Below are 14,491 nucleotides of genomic sequence, written 5' to 3' on the forward strand. Positions count from 1 at the left end.
ATTTCATGGCTGCAAGAAGTTGACAATTGTTCCATAAAAGGTTAAACATGTATGCTTTGACCTGTCTGTAAAATTAAGTCTAGTAAGGCTATGTGGCACTCTAGAAGACACAAATTTATCTGTGTGACTAAACAAAATGTACAGTTCAATACAATTATGCCTGTAGGAGTATTTAAAGTATTAAAAGTCTAGTACAATGCAATAAAAATGCAGATGGAACTATCAAATTCACCAAGCTGTCTGAAAATATTCAGATGCTTTAGCAATCTGGTAAGGTGATATCTGAAGAGTTAAATTTGAGAAATGGTTCTTGGATTTCTAAATAAGAACAAGGGAACAAAAAATAAATGTAATTGGGACATAAACTCAAGTAGTAAATGTTTAGTCTTTAATTTTGTTTTTACCAACCTCTAAAATTTCGTTGCCCAAACACTGACATAGTTGTATTAGTTTGATTATTTCTTTTTTATTTACTTCATCACATCTGTAGTTAGTTACAAGTATTGAATAACTGAGTTACATTTTAGTTAATACAAAATAATGTAGCTGCATGGATTTATGTCATCATTCTTCTTACAGATGATAGTTCTTGTATGATACTATATAATAAAGAGCTTAACTTTTAACAGTGTCTTTTTAAAATCCGCTATGCTTCCAGGCTAATTTCCAGCGTGATTTACTGGTTCAAGAGAGTGCTCACGTCCATCGTGTGATCTCTGGTAAGCATACTGTAATGTGTATTTTTTTCTTAGAAAACTTTAAATGATTTGTAATTTTAAATACAAGGAAGGAAGCAACATGTTAGTGCAATGTTATGTAACAAGCATTCAGTATTCAAAAGGAAACAGAAAAACAAAAATGCATAAAAATAACATGGATGTAAGGCAACTACGGGTTTTAGCCTTTTCTTTTTTTCCATTTATAAGTAGCTGGAATGAAAATTCAAAGAGAATGAAATTTCTTTAACCCCTCATTTTTAATGCCTTTTCTCAATTTGAAACCTGTAATTTGAGAATATGTAGTAATTTTTGTATGTGAAAGTTGTAACATTAGTGGAGAGTCCAACCCCATGGCTTGTATAAATTGGCCTCTTTGGCAAACAGTTAAAACCACAACACACTGTTATCCTTCAACATCCTGACCAGAAACACAAAACTTTACCTTTTTACAAAAATTGTCCTTACATCCCTGTAACTATGTAACTATTCTGTAGGTATACCATTACATATATGAAAGTCTTTATATAGATAAGTTATGCTATTTTCAAAATATTCTTAGGTACAGGTGCAAAGATGGAAAATATACTGCTCTAAGGAATAAGTAGAAATTTAATTGTGTTATTTGAGTGTATATTCTTTATGCTGGCAGTAGAGATTTTTTCCTTTTCTTTTTCACATTCTCCCCTTCTGCTCTTTCATCATATTGCCTCTAAGTTTCTATCATATCATCCCTTGCTTCTATGTCTGTCACTATTTTTGCCAACATGCCAAGCGTTACCTAATATCTCACGGTAAGTACTGTAGCTAGTTACACATTCATCCTTGAAGTCATCTATTTCTATAAACTGCTGTGAATTACAAAACCATGACTCCCTTTGCCATATAAACACAGTTGTTTCTATTAAATGACTAACAAAAGACTCTGGGTGAAATCCTGGCCCCACTGACTCAATGGCAAAACTCCCACTGATTTCAGGAGGCAGGATTTCACCCTTTGCATAGTCTGCTCTTCTAGTCAGAATGTAAAATGGAGCCATACCCAAAATAAAATATACATGTGTATATACAACAGTTACTGAGTCTATTACCTTGCCTTGCCATGTCCCGGATATGCTAAGCTAAGCTAGAGTGTTCAGTGACATTGTTTATATAAAAACTACTACACAGCTACAAAATACTGCAATAAGAGGAAAAAAATATTTCTTGACTACTATCCAAGCACTTCCCTGATCTAAGTTAAAAATCCAGCTGACCAGCCTGCCTCCCCTGGTCAGGTTCTTTTCCTGATATCTCCAATTGCAACTGACTGCAGCAACTCTAAATTAATATTACCAGCTGTTTGACCTAGTATAGGAGTGGAGCACCTTGTAGGTTGCCTGCATAGTAGACCTTGTTCACTCTGCATCTCAATACTATGCAATACATTAGCACTGCATAGAAAACAACAAACTTAATTGTTGTCACCCGATACGTTGTATGTGTAACAGAAATATACATTGCTTCTTCGCTTAACTAAACCTTTTTGCATTTCTGAACACAAAGGACGGCTCAGATTTATTATGCAGTTTGGTCTATTTGGAGAACAGCTGCTTGAGTTGATTCTTCATCAGATTGTTCTGTTTCCCCACTGGTTGGTTTGTTTCTTTCATCATACAGTCTCTGGCTAGAAACTTCTAGTGCTGTCCCATATTCTTCATCATCTTCAACAATTGAGAGCTCAATGTTGCTGTTTATCTTCGCGTCCCCTTCTCTGCTTTCTTTCTCTAGAGAATCAGCTATTGCTTTGCCTTCCTCAATTAGAGAAGTTGGAGGTGAGATATCTGAGAGCCCCTCAGTAAACGAGGTGGTCTCGTCATTTACTGCCTGCTCACTGCTTGTAGTTTCTGTTGGTTTGTCTTCATTTTCAGCAGGGGTCTCTCCTTCATGGACTTTCTTCATGTTCAATGTGAGGGGAGACGCTTTGAAAGAGGAGCTTTTTGAGGATGAGGATTTCTGATGATGTGGAGTGAGCGATTTCTTAATCTTCTCCCGTCGTTCAACTGAGACAATTTTTGTGCTGATCTTGTTCATCTTTTTCTCGATATTTTGGCGAGAAAATGCTTTCTTGAGGCTGTCCACTTTCTTGAGGCTTGATCTTTTTATCTTCTCGGCTCTTGATTCTCCCATTTTTTCCTCTACGCTGTCATCCAGACCATCTTCGTCATGAGGCATTTCATCATCGGACGACAGCTCCACTGTATGCAAGGTTTCTTCCAGAGTTTTGTTCTCATCCACAGACTCTTCCTTTCCTTCTGTAATACTGGGAACTGGTTCTTTCACAAACACGTTGGCAGGAATCTCATTTTCCTCCTGAAAGAGAGGACAATATTTGAGTTTCATAGTTCACAGGACACAAATTTGATAAAGCATAACCTTGCACAATGTTACATTGTTTTTTTACAATGAGATGAAGGAAGCTGAGCATTTTTTATTGTTTTGGTATATTTAGCCAGCAAGAAGCCACTCAAAACCCTCTCAGCCATTCCGTTGTACAGCTTGAGGCAAATGAGGGGCCAACTGTGATATTCCAGTTTCAGAGGGCTCAGAATATATAGATCTAGAATATGAATCAATCCTATTCTGTCATTTAAATTAGATATTACTAATAAGGGTTTAACTACAAAGCTGTAAATCTAATGCTAGAGAAAAAGGGTAGGGTTGTGGTTAAGGCATGAGACTGAGCACTGGGAAGTTTGGGTTCAATTCTTGGTTCTGTCACACTCACCACATGACCTCAGGCAAGTCATATAACCTCTCTGTGCTTCAGTTTCCCTGTCTATAAAATAGGGATATACTGCTGACCTATGACACAGGTATAGCGAGTCTTATTTCCTTAAAATATGTGTTTTGAGATCCTCAGCTGGAAAAGTGCAATATGCATGGAAAGTAGGATTAATTGTGTTTGAGAGGTTGCTAAAAGTTGGTAAAGTATGTTTGTAAAGAACGGACCACATCCTTAGTTGGTGTAAATGGTTAAGCCTCATTGATTTCAGTTAGTTTTACAGCCACTGACAATATGTCCAATATTTTTAGTTCTGTTGAACTTTGATTGCAGTAGCTTGAACACTGCTGGAACAGTTTGATGGAGCTGGATTTTGACCACCTTGATTCACACAAGGATGAGACCTTTGGCACGTTGCTCTCACCCTGCCCATGTCCCGGCTTCCTCTGGATGGAACAGTGCTCTGCAGGGTTGAGCTCTGGGAGGAGAGGAGGAAACAGCAGAAGGGGGAGAGGCTTGGCTTTTAAAGGAGGCCCTATGGGCAGCCACAAGTGCTCCAGAGCTAGTGAGGGTGCACAGAGTTTCCACGTGGGGTAGCGCAGGCCTCCTGCAGATCCCTCAGGCAGCTGTATGAAGTCTAACCCCAAACCCTTTCTGGGTGGGTCAGAACCCAGCCTCTCCTTTCCCTGGATGGAATATCATGGGAAAAACTCTGAAGAACTTTGCACAGGTTTCCCTTCTCCGTCTCCTGTGGGTTTTATGGTAGGAGAGCTGATCCAGCGCGAGATGATTAGAATATGTTGCGTTTCCAAGATCGAAGGAATGATACTGATTTTCTTTTTTATTTGGGGGGTGGGGATAATGGAGGATGGGACATATAAACTAAACACATCTATGAAATGTCTAAAAAAAATGAAAGTGAAAAATCATACAAAAATGAAAGGTGACTAATGTTCCATGCCCCAGGGAATAACAGTAATTCTTTGCATCAAGCAGTTGAGGTGGACAACAGCTGCATATTATTTTTTAGAACCAAAAAAGGCCAGGGAGGGATGTATTCCAGAAGTCTCTAAATAAAGAGCAGACTGAGCAGGGGAAAGAGCTGGAACTGGAAATTAAGGGCCGCCTCCTGCAAATAGTTACTACTGAGTACAGCGCTTGCAGCCATGAGGAGTTCAAAGGGGACATGTCCTAGTAGTAAGCACTACATTAGGTAGTAAGTTTCTGCAGGGTTGTGTCCTAAGACAGAAAAGCAAGCAAACCTACAATACTTCCTTTATTTCTTTTCCTATCCTTGTAATAGCTGCATGTTCTGCATTCATATTACTTAGTTTATCATTTTTAACTTGGCAAAGCTTAGGAGATACCCCAGTCACCTCGTTCAGAGCTACAGACTGTGGGGAAAGAATTCAAAACATCTCTTTTAGATATAGAAAGGGCTGTGTGCCAGATGTGATGGCCTCAGGTCTGTCCTTAGTGGGCTAGAGACAACATTTAAGGGAAAAAATACCATATGCAATTCAAAACCTCTGTTCATTAGCACAGGGTGTGATCCCTAGAGAAAATGGTCTCTGGGGTTAAGATTTCTGGTGAGGCTGCACAGGAATGACTGGATGAATGCACTGCAAACACCAAACTACATTTTGTATGCGGCTTGGTTTTTTAAAATAAAAAGTCACATTCCTTTGCTGCTAGTCCACTACAGAGCCTTCCTGGAAACAAATTATCCATACGCCTATGAACAGAATTTTAAACAAGTGTGCTTGGTGTGTGAGGAATATTCTTCAAGGTTACAAAAGAAAAAGGATAGAAGACACTTTTGAGATATTTGTACGTTTTAAAATTCTATTGACCTTGAACTAACAATAAATAATAAACTTGGACAAATGACGCTCCCAAAATGCTCTGTACCTTTCCCACAGTGGAATCCTAATAAAACTGTCACCCTTGCTGCATGTTTACATATAAAGATTTTGTTCTGGTGCTGAGTACTGTAAGTAAATGGGCACGGTATAGTCTTGTGATTTTTAACTTGGTTTACGGTGACCAGAAAGCAACTATTTATCACAGCAGCTTTAACGATCCAAAAAAGCCCTTACTGCAATTAAAATATTTATAATGTTCTCCAATTTGATTACTGAAATATGGACTATATGAGCAGACACAATTGCTCATTTGACCCCAATACAACTATTTGCAGAATCAAGTATAAGGCATCAAGTATACAAGTTTACTGGCCTAACTGTCCAGATTCTTTCCAAATCTGGACAATTAGAATTTGTGTACAATTCTGTATGATCCAATATTCAAGCATAAGAATGAATAGAACAGATGGTCTGAAACCTTGTAATCACTTGTAAATTACATTGATTAGGATTTATTAAGATTTGCTTTAACAGCTGAACTATATGAAATAAAAGGCCCAAATCCTGCCATCCTTACTCAGATAGAACTCCCTTTGACTTTATTGGGAATTCCGTCTGAGGAAAGATGAGTGGGATCTTAATATAGCAAAATGGTTTCACATGAAATTGATCATATACGGAGTCTGATCCAGAGATGAACCAACACTGCTCAGTTCAAGGTCAATTCAGTGACACTTCTAAACTGTTAAATTGAAGTACTGCAAATTCTAAAAACATTACTATAAACATTTTATTTTAATATTAAAATACATTTGTGGGGAGGCTGGAACATCCAGTTTTCAGTACAGATAAAAATTCATAACCTCTATAATGCTCCATAATAATCAGCTAATTATTCATTTAAAGTTACAGAGGTGGGATGTACTTGTGGCTGAAGCACAAGTGTGGGAATCAGGAAGTCTGGCTTGTATTCGCACCACTGTCACCGATTTCATGTGTAAATCAACCTTTGTGCCTCAATTTTTCCACCTGTAAAATGGAAGTATTTTCGTCTCTCAGTGGGTGTTGAGACTTGGCTCATTCATGGTTGTAAAGCATTATGGGATCCTTAGATAGCAGTTACAACAAAAATGGAAATTATAATAGAATAAAATCTCTAGAATGAAATCTGCTTTGTTGCTAATACTGTTTTAAAAATCATTACTATGAGCATGTTAAATGCGGTATCAGGAACTTTGACTGCAGTCTACCCAGAAGTCCTTCTGAATTCCATTATGTTATGTTTGGTTGTGCTAGGTAGGTTGCAGGACTGTAGTTCACTTTAAAACTCCAGCATGTAAGTACCATCTATTAATTTTTCCAGATAAAATTTAAGCATCTGATCTCTTGGACTAGATCAAAACCAGGAGAAATATGCTAACCAATTCTGAGATGGGATCATAATATATCTTCCTTCATCCCCCACCTTTAGAAAGCTAAAACAAGGCTTGCATTTTTCCAGATTAGTCATTACTGTACACAACTAAGGAGCAGCCTTTCTGTATTCTGTTTCTAATGTCATCAGCTGGGACACAATCCTGCAAGTGCTCCGTGGGTGTGGAACTCCCACTGACGTCAACAGGAATTTGACCTGAGTAGTTTCTGCAAGATCAGGTCCTTGGTCAGCATAGAGGTTTTACGCAGTCGTTTCGGGGGCTCTTGTTTATGGGGATATATACTTCTCCTCTGTAGTAAAAGCTATGGAAAGGCCTCACATTCATAACGTACTATAAAAATTGAACTATGAGTGAGTATTTATAACAAACAGTGAGAATTTTTTTTTAAATCACCTACCCCTGGAATGGCTAGAATCACCACTGAAGACAAACATCTCTGCAACCGCTGTGTTGGGGAAGATAGGAGCATTTAACTGGCTACATCTAGAGTAGACTATGTAATAAAAGGACATGTCACATACAGAAAAACTTTTCTCAAGCCTCCCTCCCTTGTTATTTTTCAGAGGGCCGTTAGATGCTTAACCATCTAATATTCTAAATGAATGTTTTGCCAAATGCAGAGCAGATTTCTGTCGAGTACGTTTACTACTGCTCAGAACAGCCTTAACTCCCTCCACTTTTTCTCAGACCACACCTGCTCTTTAAGAGCTTGTCTACACTACCCGCTGGCTCAGCAGGCAGCGATTGATCCAACGGGAGTTGATTTATCATGTCTGACACGATAAATCAACTGCTGAGCGCTCTCCCATAGACTCTGGTACTCCACCAAAATGAGGAGTGCAAGCAGAGTTGAAAGGAGAGCGTCAGCTGTCGACTCACTGCAGTGAAGACACCGCGGTAAGTAGATCTAAGTACGTTGACTTCAGCTATGCTATTCACGTAACTGAAGTTGTGTATCTTAGATCGACCCCGCGCGGTAGTGTAGACAAGCCCTGAGTTTGTAAATGGATGTGGGCACAGTACCAAACAGGACGCTGTAGAGGCAAATTCTCTAATAAGTTAATAGTTTTCAGCACATCAGCCATAGCTCGCTTACTTTCCCATTTTCTTTTTTTCTTTACTTTTGAAGATGAAGATGCTTTTTCAAAAGGCTGTTTGTTATGCTGGTTGATGCAACAAAATGCAAACACAGTTAATTTCCTGTGGCTTTCTCTGCTCACTTCATTTCAGGATCAGATATTCACTAACTGCAGTGCCTAGAAGGGGCCTGAATACCACTTTACTGACTCCTAGCTATAATTTAGCATATTTTTCTGTCCCATCCAGTAGTAAATGAGAGATTTTTATTGAAACACTAGTCTGTATTCCTCTTTATTTTGGATTTTACTATATCACCCCCCTTCACTCTGTCTTAATATATGTGTGACCGCATAAAATTTGTTCTGAATCCATGCAGTCCAAAATTGTGCTGGTCATGCGGTTGCAACAAAACAGACAGGAACAATGCCAAAGCTTAACAAGGATTTAAAAACAGTCACTTCAGTGTTTTAGACTGCTGCACCACTTATGGTATTTGTAATTATTTTTAAAGCCTTACATGTTTAGATGTGACAACATTAAAATATGGCATCAATTAAAGAAATATGCAAACTAGGAACAATACAGGACGTCTCGGGAGAAAAAACCCCTAAACATTTGAATACAAAATATGCAAATTGATAGTTTTCTCACTGTGTTTTCATATTGAGTGTATACATTGAGGGAAATCCAATGCAAACAACTCACAGCCTGTCCTCCGAAAATACAAACCCTGAGCTCAATCATGTCTTCCTTACACACCCAATGCTCCTGTTAAAGCAACAATAGGGAGCAAACTCAAATTCAGAATTGAGTCCCTAATCTTTGCTTTTATTTTCACATGAAGTTGTTTTTCTAAAACAGGAGACAGAGTCCTTAATGAGATACGCACAGCATGAAAGTTAAATTTGTTTTTAAGTGGCAGAAAATAAAACCTAAACTAAACAAAATTGCCCTTTATCCAAATTCCATTTTCAAAACAAATCTGATATTAATACTGTATCATAGCAGCAGTTGCTTCTTTCGCCCAGAGGTCCCTGCCCAGTGTCGTACACAAATCCATCCATCCATCCTTTTGAGCTTTTTCCTGTGTTTAATTCTTTTCCTGGGGGGACAGTCTAGATCAGAGGTGGGCAAACTACGGCCCATGGGACCCTCCTGCCTGAGCTCCTGGCCCGGGAGGCTAGCCCCCAGCTCCTCTCCCACTGTCTCCCCCCGCCCCCCGGGGGCCACAGTTCACTGCACCGCTGGCGCAATGCTGTGGGCGGCAGGGCTGCGAGCTCCTGGGGCAGTGCAGCTGCAGACCCCAGCCTGACCCGGTGCTCTGTGCTACGCGGTGGCATAGCTGGCTCCAGCCGGGCAGCGCTGTCATGCCGCCAGTCACCGGTGCTCCAGGCAGTGCGATAAGGAGGCAGGGAGCGGGGAGGTTGGATAGAGGTCAGGGGAGTTTGGTGGGGGGTTGTCAGGGGGCGCGGGTGTGGATAGGGGTTGGGGAACAGGGGAGTTGAATGGGGACAGGGGTCCTGGGGGTGCAGTTGAGGGGGGTTGGATGGGGTGGCAGGGGGCAGTCAGGAATGAGAGGAGGGGTCAGATGGGGCAGGGGGGCAGTCAGGGTACAGGGAGTGGTGGTGGTGGGGGGATGGATGGGGCAGGGGTCCCGAGGGGGCCATCAGGGAACAAGGGGGGTTGGATGGGGCAGGAGTCCCGGGGGCTGGGGGTGGGGAAATAAGGGCCAGGGGCTGGGCCATGCCTGGCTGTTTGGGGAGGCAGACTCCCCTAACTGGCCCTCCATACAAAGTTTGCCCACCCCTGCTCTAGAGGACTAATAGGTCTTTTCCATATTAAATGTCTCTTAAAGACACCATACAGCTTTTGGGGAGATCTGAAGCCAGGTAACAGTTATTAGCAGGCTTATGCAGAAGGAAAGTAAGGCAACAGAAAAGCATCATGACCAACATTTGGGATCCTTGCCAGGGTGTGGTCAGTGTGCTCCCTTGAGCAGAGTACAAGCTGGGAAAGAGAACAGCGCAGCCTCTGGGGGTGGAAAATCCCAGCCCCTCCCATCTTCACTCCTGGGAGAGAATTCCAACCTCTCCAAACAGCTCTTTCACACCAGCCACTCAAATGTGACAGGCCAGAAGACCTTTGTCTGGGACTTCAGTCCACAAGACACCCAAGTTTCTCTTTAATAGCTGGTTTGTGTTACTGACAAGTAGTATTGCAATCTCTTAGCAATGTTGTTGTGTCTATGTTGCTCCCAGGACGAGAGAAAGAGACAAGGTGGGTGAGGTAATATCTTTTATTGGACCAACTTCTGTTTTGGAAGGGTCAAGCTTTCAGGTTTCATAGAGCACTTTCTCTGATCTGGGGAAGGTAACCAGAGTGTCCGAGCTAACCTCAGGCCAGATGGTTAGGCACCAGAGGTTCATGCATGCTGTAGAAGACCACTTAAAATAAAGTGGGCAACTAAAAGTGAGCAGGCAGCAGAGTGCGTAACAAGTTCTTGTAATGAACCATAAGACCAGTGTCTCTGCTTAGTCCATGGATTTTAGTATCTAGCACAATTCTAGCGTCTATGAATTTGTTTCCAAACTTGTCTTTTGAAGGTGGTGTGCAGGTTTCCTTTGAGGATGGGGATTGAGAGGTCAGATATGGAGTGCCCTGTATGCTTATCAATCTAACCCTCAATTGCCCACTTCAGTTTAAACTAAATGGTCTCTCTGAAGCATGTGTGAACTCCTTATGCTTAAGCATTTGTACTAACTTGTATTTAGCTTATTCACCCTAGTTACAATCCCCAGACCTGAAGAAGAGCTCTGCGAAACTCAAAAACTTGTCCCTTCCATCAGTAGAAGCTGATCCAATAAAAGATATCACCTCACCTACCTTGTCTCTCTGTTCTCTTGGCAATACATTTACTGAAGTTAAATGTGATTTTTTTTCTTTGCTAAATAAGGGCCTTAGGCTTGATTCTCCTATTATTTACACCAGCTTTACAGCAGGTTAGCTCCACTGATTTACACTGGGGTCAACTATGGGTTGGTTCACGTAAGTGAGAGGAGAGTCAGGTCCTCTGAATCCGTAGAGAGATTTAGGACAACACCCTTCTGTACGAAAGTATCTCTTTGAGTGATGGAACTGTACAAGGTGAATTTCCTTCTGCAGTCACTCACAAAAATGGGGCTACATTGTTTGGTTTGCTTTTGTGACCAATCATGCATTTTGGAACCTGGTATTAAAGAAAGGCCCAGGCCAAAACCTCCACTTTGAAGGTTCCTGAACTTTTCAGAGGATTTGATTTGGCAAATATTTCTCTTCAGCCACCGGCTTGTCCTCCTTCAAATCCCTCAAGACTAACTTTTACCATGATGCCTAAAAAGCCCTACCAGCAGCGCACAGCAAGACAAGAAGTGAACTGAGCCAGTATCTCACCCTTACTCCGTCCTTTTGTCTGTTTCTTCCACCTGTTGTGTCTTTTCATAATCCTACAATGCACATTCTTTAGAGAAAAGGATGTCTGTTTTTTGAAAAAAATTGTATAGCCCCTAGCATAATGATGCCCTGATTCTGACAGATCTCTGGATGCTACTGTAATATAAATAATAATAAACATCTGGATCAAATCAAAACTTTAGAGCGAACCCCACCCCAAATTTAAAGGTTTAAAATCTAAATTCTGTATCTCAAACCCATCTTTTGGTATCTGATCCCTGAAATAGTACTATTTTAAATTTCGATAAAATATCTGAAATTCTTTTTAAAAACCCAGGTACTGCATCTCTTTTAATACATCTGGTACATGGTCAGCTTTTTAGTTGCTTTTGAGGTGGAAAAGACCATATATGTCTATATGTGCCATGATCTCTTCCTCATCTGTCTTTAAAATACTAACTTATAGCTTCAAGAGAATAATAAGCAGCAAGGTGGGGTCTTTCCTAAGGGAATGGGCTGTAGATTAATTAAGCCTGCCAAATCTTTAAATCTAGTACTACCCTGATTAAAAAAAAAGTATATATATGAAAGTGGAATATATAATCTAACATGATATTTAACAGCATAAAAGATAAATTTACACTTCAGCATTTAACTAGCTGAAGTCAAATCGGATTTTCCTGAAACAAAATTTCAATGACACTTTTTAGACGTAAAAGGCACGTCCCGTACTTGGTTAAAATTCATGTTGTGTACAATCCACATCATTGCTTAAAAAGGAGAAAATATGCAAACTGTTCGTTCATACCACCGAAAGGCTGACAAACAGAAAGCTGAGTTTTACAACTGTGTTTTTAATAGATTGCGGAATATGCTGGGGTCAACCTAAAAATCAAAGTTGGCATTTTGTCGAGGGCAACAAGAACTCTTAATATTCTAAGTATTCTACTTCCTTGATCAAAACGGAAAGGTTACTTTTTCCCAGTTGTGACCTCAAAGAGTTAACGATTGAATTATGCGCTCTCTCTGAAAGTTTCCACTAGCTCCTCTTGTGCTGCAATGAAACCATAACAGCAGCAATGGATTCCTTCCCCTTCCTGGGGGGAAGCCAACATAAACTGGTTGGTGAAATGCAGAGTTTTCTGTGCATGCTCTCTTAAGAACTGTTGCATGCATAAAAGTTACAAACTGTCCATGCTAAAATACAGGGACTTATTGGCCATGAATGTGTGCCCACGCTGCGGAGGTGCTAGTAATTCTGAAGTGGAAAATGTGTGTATGCATGATAACGTAGCGGTATTGCAGAATGGTAATGAATCTGTGACTTGTGTTAGGTGTGGCACAGAGATGCAAAATGTATAAAGAGCCCCCTACTTTCATGGGCCAGTGAATCGGAGTGTTCTTGCTAGTTAAGCACCGATAGTAGTGATAGAGAATATATATTGCGCCGGGGGGGGACGACCAGTGCATGTTTTGTACAAGGGAAGTGAGCATAGTTCACCACAGCACGGGTCTGGAAAGTATTTGTATCCATGTAAAAAGGACTTGTGTTCTACAGATGATGAATCTGAGCATTCTTTGTGTGTGGCCCTAGGAAGATTGAGATGAACAGTGTATTTCCATGAGAAAACCAAGTCTCTCCTAAGAGCCATCCTTGGGCAGCACTGCCCTGGCCAATGCAGGTAGCTCCAAGGGAAACTGCACAGGTTACACACATTTAATTCAGTAGGGTGTTCTCCCGGGGGGGGGGGGGCGCACCTGCAGCTCTGAAGCGTCTGGCAAAGGCATGGCTGGGGGCAAGCCCATGCCTCGCACAAGGGCGAGGAGTTGAGAAGTTCTGTACAGCGCCGTGCGTGACATTTCTCAGCAGGGAGCGAAGGGAACTAATCGCCGCCGCACAGCGGGAGCGGGGGTGAGAGGCCCCGCCGCTGGAGCGGGCCCCGCCGCTGGAGCGGGCCTCGCCTTTTCCGCGGCCCCAGGGTAGATGAAGGCACTGGGCTCTCCACCAGCCCTGGCCGGAGTGGCTATGGGAGAAAGAGCGGAGGTGGCTGAGCGCCTCCAACCGCCTGCCCCCGGGGCGAGAGGGAGAGGACGGCGGGCGCCAGGCACCCCCTCGGGCCGGGGCAGCAGGGTCCAGCCCGCCGCGCCGGACTCACCTGGAAGATGAGCACCTTGAAGCGGTTGCGGCGCAGCAGCTGCGCGTGGTTGTTCTCCAGCCGCCGGACCTGCGCGCACTGGCGCTCCATGCGCTCCCGCACCTCGCGGGTGTGCGCGCTGACCTGGCGCGACTTCTCCAGCAGCTTGCCGACCGCGTTGCCGGTGGAGGTGTGGTGCTTGCACAGCTTGCTCAGGCCGCCCTGGATGCCCTTCACCGAGCCCTCCAGCTCGATCTGCCGCTGCTCCATCCTGAGCTGCTTCTCCTGCACCGAGTCCAGCATGGTCACCAGCTTGTCCAGCAGCGTGAGCACGGTGAGGGCGTTCACCTGCGAGCCCTCCCGGATCGCCTCGCCCGGCGCTGCAGGCAGCGGGCTGGGGCCGCCCGAGGGCTCCGGGCTGGGGCTCGGCGGAGCGTGGGCGCCGCTCCTCTCGGCCTGCGCCCCATCCTCGCCCATGGCGGGGGGCCCCGGGCGGCCTGCTCTGCCGCGCTCCTTCCTGGTGGGGACGCGCCGCTGGACGCGGTCTGCCCGCCGCGCTGCCAGCCTCTCTTAAAGGCTCCCCCGCTCCCCACCCAGTGGGAGGCGAGAGTCCGCCAACGCCGGGCTCCGCTCAACTTTGGGCGACACACACCCGCTTCCGAGTCCCCTCCCCAGCGAGGAAACCAATCCCGGAGCCGGGTGGGGGTGGGGGTGGGGGTGTGTGGGGGGCGGGGGTTGCCTTCGCCTTCAGTGGGAGCAGGATCGGGCCCGCCAGCTTTCCCCCTGCTGCTGCAGGCTTAACTCCCCCCAGCTCTTTCAGTGGAATGTCATATTTCAACCATGACTTCATGCAAGGCGGGGAAAACCAGCCCGCCGTGGCCCAGTTCCATCGCCAGCCGTTGGCTGCAGCCTGTAAACTTCTACCCACTGCTCTGCGACGGGGGCAACACAAGAGCTTGTGTTTTTCTCCCCCCGCCGGGCCCGTTTTCCTGGATACCGAATGATTTGGATAGAAAGTATTGTTTGCCTTTGTTCTGGGCTGCCGGATGGGTTTCAGCTTGAACCG

At 43.4% G+C, this 14,491-nt stretch overlaps 1 protein-coding gene across 1 annotated transcript; it reads right to left on the bottom strand.

Annotated features, from left to right (window-relative positions):
- Positions 1 to 366: 366 nt before the first annotated feature.
- On the bottom strand, positions 367 to 14,118 carry CAVIN2 (caveolae associated protein 2). The gene is made up of 2 exons (XM_084643374.1): positions 13,447 to 14,118; positions 367 to 3,068 (listed from the first exon to the last, which is right to left on the bottom strand). Exons 1-2 carry the CDS (start codon positions 13,900 to 13,902, stop codon positions 2,277 to 2,279), a joined length of 1,248 nt encoding a protein of 415 aa, XP_084499500.1. The 5' UTR covers positions 13,903 to 14,118; the 3' UTR covers positions 367 to 2,276.
- Between the last annotated feature and the right edge of the window lie 373 nt (positions 14,119 to 14,491).

The sequence above is a fragment of the Lepidochelys olivacea genome, assembly GCF_965140295.1.
Source record: "Lepidochelys olivacea isolate rLepOli2 genome assembly, chromosome: 11".
In the NCBI taxonomy this organism is placed as follows: Eukaryota; Metazoa; Chordata; order Testudines; family Cheloniidae; genus Lepidochelys; species Lepidochelys olivacea.